Here is a 5,810-nt window from a genome sequence, read left to right as displayed (position 1 = left end):
CAGAGACTGAAATGTAGGAAAGCGAAGAAAGCTGACAGCACTTTGTGTGTATCATCTACCTTTCACTTTGTATTCACTCTTACTGATGTTTATTCCTCTGTGCTTTGGAAGGGCCGATGCAGAGGATGAATGTTCCTAGAGGGATGGGGCCGATGGGCCCTGGACCCCAGGTAAGACCACCAGTGTCCAAATTTGAGTTTTATATTGCATCTGTGCCCAGATCTAGTGTGGTAAAGTGGTATTCCACTGGCCGCTCAAACACGGATTCGGTGTTTTAAAGTATAATCAAAGCCATTCAGGGGGATTTCGTGTGAACCACCAACCATTGGAGTCTACAACACAAACATAGCCATTTTATTTACTGTCCTAAAGCACTAGTAGACCTAGACATCATCTCGGTTTTAGTATGTAATGGGCTTGATGGTAAGAGTCTTTCAAGTCTGGAAGAATTGAGGACTATTTTTGCCTCATGATGTCCTGCCTGTATTTAACCAATACATTTTAGTATAGTATAGTGACCACTGGCCAACTGTGTTTGCACATAGAGGAATTAGACCTCCTCATTTAACCCATCCGTGTAGTGAAGCACCCACATACATGCACACTAGTGAACACACACACTAGGTGGCAGTGAGCACACTTGCCCAGAGCAGTGGGCAGCCCTATGCACGGTGCCCGGGGAGCAGTTGGGGGTTAGGTGTCTTGCTCAAGGGCGCAAGGCTGGTTACTATTGTAAAACAGCGTTTCGGACATCAGGCGGTAAATTCGTAACGGTTTCATGTGATGGCTTTCTGTGAGGGAGCTTTGGAGATGTCTGGTTCCCATCACCAGCACTTTGAACAATTCTGAGTGGCTTTGCTAACAACTATGATTGGATTACGTATAAATTTTGAAAACTTGGTGGAATTCCCCTTTAATGACCCTTACACCTGGATCAGGTTCTATAGTGGGGGCTAATATGGGGACTGACTAAGGGGTCAGCGGGAGCTGGGTTGGAAATCACCTGTTAAATACAGACACAACTGAGGGGAAAAATGATCGACCTTTATGTTGAGTGTCCTATAAATTGCAATTGCAGAATTTCGGAGGAGGGATGAGACCCCCACACAATTCGATGGGTCCAGGCATGCCAGGAGTCGCTATGTAAGAACAAATTCCCCTACATTTTCTTGCTCTTTGACTCCAACGTGAGTGACTCTGATAACCTAATAACCTAAATCAGAATAACTGAAATTTGCACATTGATAAGGTTTTTGACTCCGAGGTTGAGATTCAGATTCGTGATCATGTTCTGTGTTAATGTCTTGCTTCTAGAGCTGTAATTATTACACGATTATTATGCAGATTGTTTCAAAACAAAAGAGAAATGCAAAACGCCATTGTGCCAAATAGTGATCTGATAAATCAGTCCAACTGCGCTGTAAACACGAGATCTGAACATGAGGTCTCGCCGAAAATGCATATATCAGGCCCAGTCAGTGAGTTTTAATTCTCTATACATGTGATAAATATGATTTATTATGATTATTATTATTAGTAGTGCTGTATTGACAATATTACAGTTAAGAGAATGTTTTTTTTTTCTTTTTATTTGTTTAGGGGTCCTGGGAATGGCAGGCCACCATGGCCTAATCCTAACACTAACAATGTGAGTGAACTTGCTTTTTCCCCTCAATTCAATGCTTTGCAGGGCTGGGCGATAAAACAACAACGATAATAATCGCGATGTCACTTTCCGACAGAACTAATAAGAAATGTTCGATAAATCTTCGACATAATGCACCATTCTCACGTTTAGCGACAGCCCTGGTGGCGTTTACTAGTGCAAGGAAAGCGACACTACACTGCTGGTACAGTAGAGAAGTACAGTGGGTGCACCTCTGGGTTTTTCGACATGATTGAAAGAAATGATTTGACGTTTATCACAATATGGATCGATACCGACTGATTTTTTTTATTTATTTTTTTTATCGTGGTAACAGCCCTTATAGTTTAAATAAGTTGTGTTAACTTAAAATGTGTAATACATAAAATAATATAGTAATACTAACCAAATATCGACGTTATTTAATGCTGAGTAAAAGCCTAAAATGTCTGTGTTCTCAGATGCCATATTCCTCACCGTCTCCTGGCGCCTATGGGGTAAGTACATCACATTCACCCTCACATAATGCGTCAGCCTGAAGATGGAGATTAAACTGCGTTGATTTTGGAAAGTTAAGTCATTACTGAATTGTGGCAAAAGGTTCAGTTATGACATTGAAGGTGGACGTTGTAACCTGTTTGCTATAGGGACCCCAAGGAGGTGGACCCCCAGGCACTCCTGGTATCGTCCCAAGCCCTGCAGGTCTGTAACCCCACTAACTCGATCATTTTCGTTAGTGATTCTTCCGACAAATAATGAAAGGCAACTGTTTTGTTTCGTTGCTTTCAGACTCCAACAACTCCAGTGAAAACCTGTACACCATGATGAACTCAGGAGGCGGCGGCCGAACTAATGTGAGCTCGTTAAGCACTTTAATTAGCTGAATAATTGATCCAGGTCTGTTGGTGTGAACTTGTAATGGGCTTGAAAGGAGAAGTTAAATCAAATTTGAGTGCAGGCTCTGGAATGCATGTGTTTTGGGACTGAGAGAAGATTCAAACGGGGGTTCGTAAAACAAAAGCAAAGATACGTGATGAGGAATTCGTCACCCAGCATGTGTGTGGGAACTATGTTTTGACACCTTTAATGCAGATAATATGCCAAAAAACGTATTTTATTGTTATGGTCTGAGCCAGAGGTGTCCTTGGGGAAGATGTGGCTCATACAGGTGGCAAAGTTGATTCCTCTGGAAAAATGAATGCATGATATGCATCATAAATCTGCCAAATCTGTGACTCTACTGTAAAGTGAAGTGACTTGTAATGTAGGTCAAAATCTCTTCTTTTCCTTTGTGTTATGTGACAGTTAAGTGACCCTTATTAGTTCCACAATTCCGCATTTAACCCATCTGTGCAGTGAAACACCACATGCACACTAGGGGGCAGTGAGCACACTTGCCCGGAGCGGTGGGCAGCCCTATCCACAGCGCCCGGGGAGCAGTTGGAAGTTGGGTGCCTTTGGCACTTTGGTCACATGCTGTCGGCTCAGGGATTAAACCGGTGATCCCTTGGCCTGACCGCTTCCGTTCACAGGGCTGGTTCCTTAACCTCCAGCCCACGACTGCCCCAGTTCCTGTATGTGAATTATGTGAGGATTGATTTGGTGAACAGTGATTTGTTATTGTAACCCTGTGAAAATCTAATAAAAACTGGGGGAAATAAAAAAATAAATAAAATTGGCAGCATATGACTCTGCATTGTTCAAACTGCATACAATGGTGGGCTTTAAGCCTGAAACATGCTTCACAAGGGGGGCACGAATGCAGACGGGGTTTCACATGTAGTTGCGTTGAAAAGTGTCGCGACACATTTCACAACACAAGCGCGAGCTGCAATCTGAGCGTTACAGCGGGGTGGGGGGCTATAACGCCAGCCCAGCCTGACCGAGTGGTCTTGTACCGCCAGCCTACTTTCTCAACTACCACAGCAGACGAGCAGTCGAGTCTCACTCAAAGACGTCTTACATAATCATACAAAATATCGTACGTTATCGCGTTTCCATTTCCAGCTCACTCTCCTCTATTGCCCATGTTTAGCTGTTGAGGCTGAATAGCAGCAGATCCCTCTCTGATTTGTCCTCCATCACCCACTTCAGTACCGAGTGTTTTAACCGCCACAGCTATGTAAGAACGGTTGTCTGGGCTTGTCTAATGGGCCACATCTGGGGCACTTCAGTTGATCCACGTAGAAGTCGTATGCTGTGCTGTACTGCATTTACTTTTCCATTGTGTTAGACGTTTGGCCTTTACTGATGATGGCATGGGCCCTTCCTTCTCTCTTGTGTTTGTAGTTCCCCATAGGCCCAGGCTCAGAGGGCCCCCTAGGGGCCATGGCTGGAATGGACCCAATGCATATGAATGGAGGCAAGTCTTCAGTACTTCATCGCTAAATCTCAATGGATTCTTATATTCTCTGTTTAAAAGGGTTGAAAACACGAAAGGAAATGTATTTTTAATGCATGAAAAACAATAGAGACACTATTGTAGGAGAAAGGCATATTTGACGGTTTGCTGTCTTTTTGGCCTTTCTAGGTTCTGGAGATCTGGACGGACTTCCGAAGGTGATTATCTTTCCGACATTGCGCTTGTTTAGAGCAGCTCTGAAAACACTGATCGAAACCAAGACCTAAAACCTGTAGCGGCTGTTGATGATCAGTATTTGAGCTCTTGCTCTCACTGATAAATGTCTTTGTCTGGACTTTCTCCAGAATTCCCCCAACAATATGAGCAACATGAGCAACAACATGGGCACCCCCAGAGACGACGATGCTGGAGGCAGCTACCTACACTCCTTCCAGAATGAGAACGTGAGCGCTCTCACACTTTCTTTTGTTTTCCGTTTTTAGGGATAAACATCTGGCTGATGAGCCATTTGGGTACTATTCTTGCTTTGCCTGTGTTTCCCATCAGTGTTTTTAGGAAAGTACATTTTAGGCCAAAGCTTGTTTCAGACATCAGGCAGTGAATTCACAGCACTTTCATGTAGGAACCTTCTGTGAGGGAGCTTTTAGAGGTGGACGTCTGGTTCCCATCACCAAACCACCTCTGTTTACATCCATTTGATTATGCAGAAATGTGGAAAAATCCAGAAAAATATGATCATATTGCCCACTTCTATTCATGAAGTCCGATGTATATCTGTATCGGCAGACGTTGGAAGTGTTCGGCTTGTATGTATTTCAAACTGATGGAGCAGAACTTTTAGGCACTGCTGGCTTATTGTGCTAAAACTCGAATACATTACGTTTCTCAGATTTTGTTAAGGTGGAGTTGGGCCCATGGTCTGTGTCTGTAAATTATGTATCAGAATCGATAGATATGTACTTGGGGAAATATTATTGATATCTGCCCAAAATTTCCGTATCCCTAATCTCAAGATCTATGTGTGTGTGTGTTGTATTGCTATACTTGTGAAGACCCCATGTCCTCACTATGAGCAAAAATTGAATGTTTTCATCATTAATTTTTTTTTTGAAAACTGAAAGAGCAGAAAAATTGCCTTTTGGATACTGAGCTTAGGTTTAGGTTTAGGTGTAGTGTTGTTTAGCTACAGTAACACACAAATCAATAGAAGTCAGTGGATGTCCTCATATGTATAGCAAGACGTGTGTGCGTGCGCGTGTGTGCGTGTGTGTGTGTTTAAAATCTGCGATTAATTTCTCTCTCTCTCCGTTTCTCCCTCCAGCAATACTCTCCCTCCATGACCATGAGCGTGTGAGACGTGATCGTGTGCCCTGGGGAAACACTCACAGTTGGCCATCCATTACAGAGAGACACGGAGAAACATGTACAGGATCCTCGAGGCCGCGTGCAACTGCCTCCGCTTTCGCCAGTGGTCTCCTGCAATATCACTGATTTTTGATTATCACTTTTTCTTATAAACAAACATCCGCTCCCACCCCAACCCCCCCCCCCCCCCCTCCCTCCCTCCCCCCGCCCCCTCCACCCGAGATCAGACAGATACCTGACATGAACATCCTGGAACAGTTTTCTCTCTCTCTCTTTCTCCCTCTCTCTTTTTTTCCCCCTTTTTTTCCCTCCAAGGCCAACTTTGTAAAAGAAGGAGCTTATTATGGTTCTGACACGATCGCTGGATGTTGTAGACGCTAAAAATAAAAAAAAATAAGGAAAAAAGAAAAACCGAAGAAGCAGCATCGTTCACGTTTC

General features: G+C 43.6%; 1 protein-coding gene across 2 annotated transcripts in view; it reads left to right on the top strand.

The window, feature by feature from the left end:
- ssbp3b (single stranded DNA binding protein 3b) overlaps positions 1-5,549 on the top strand; it is a 24,468-nt gene extending 18,919 nt beyond the window's left edge. For both annotated transcript variants that reach the window (XM_017717791.2, XM_017717790.2), the window contains 10 exons: positions 112-170; positions 1,079-1,143; positions 1,600-1,648; positions 2,107-2,142; positions 2,293-2,347; positions 2,435-2,499; positions 3,935-4,007; positions 4,176-4,204; positions 4,352-4,450; positions 5,329-5,549. In XM_017717791.2, coding sequence (XP_017573280.1) covers positions 112-170; positions 1,079-1,143; positions 1,600-1,648; positions 2,107-2,142; positions 2,293-2,347; positions 2,435-2,499; positions 3,935-4,007; positions 4,176-4,204; positions 4,352-4,450; positions 5,329-5,361 — 563 coding nt within the window. In that variant the 3' untranslated portion in view covers positions 5,362-5,549. The remainder of the gene's footprint in view (positions 1-111; positions 171-1,078; positions 1,144-1,599; positions 1,649-2,106; positions 2,143-2,292; positions 2,348-2,434; positions 2,500-3,934; positions 4,008-4,175; positions 4,205-4,351; positions 4,451-5,328) is intronic.
- The last annotated feature ends 261 nt before the right edge of the window (positions 5,550-5,810 follow it).

Source organism: Pygocentrus nattereri, chromosome 28, assembly GCF_015220715.1.
Source record: "Pygocentrus nattereri isolate fPygNat1 chromosome 28, fPygNat1.pri, whole genome shotgun sequence".
In the NCBI taxonomy this organism is placed as follows: domain Eukaryota; kingdom Metazoa; phylum Chordata; class Actinopteri; order Characiformes; family Serrasalmidae; genus Pygocentrus; species Pygocentrus nattereri.
The sequence above is the reverse complement of the archived record's forward strand: the minus strand, read 5'-3'. Positions and strand labels throughout refer to the sequence as shown.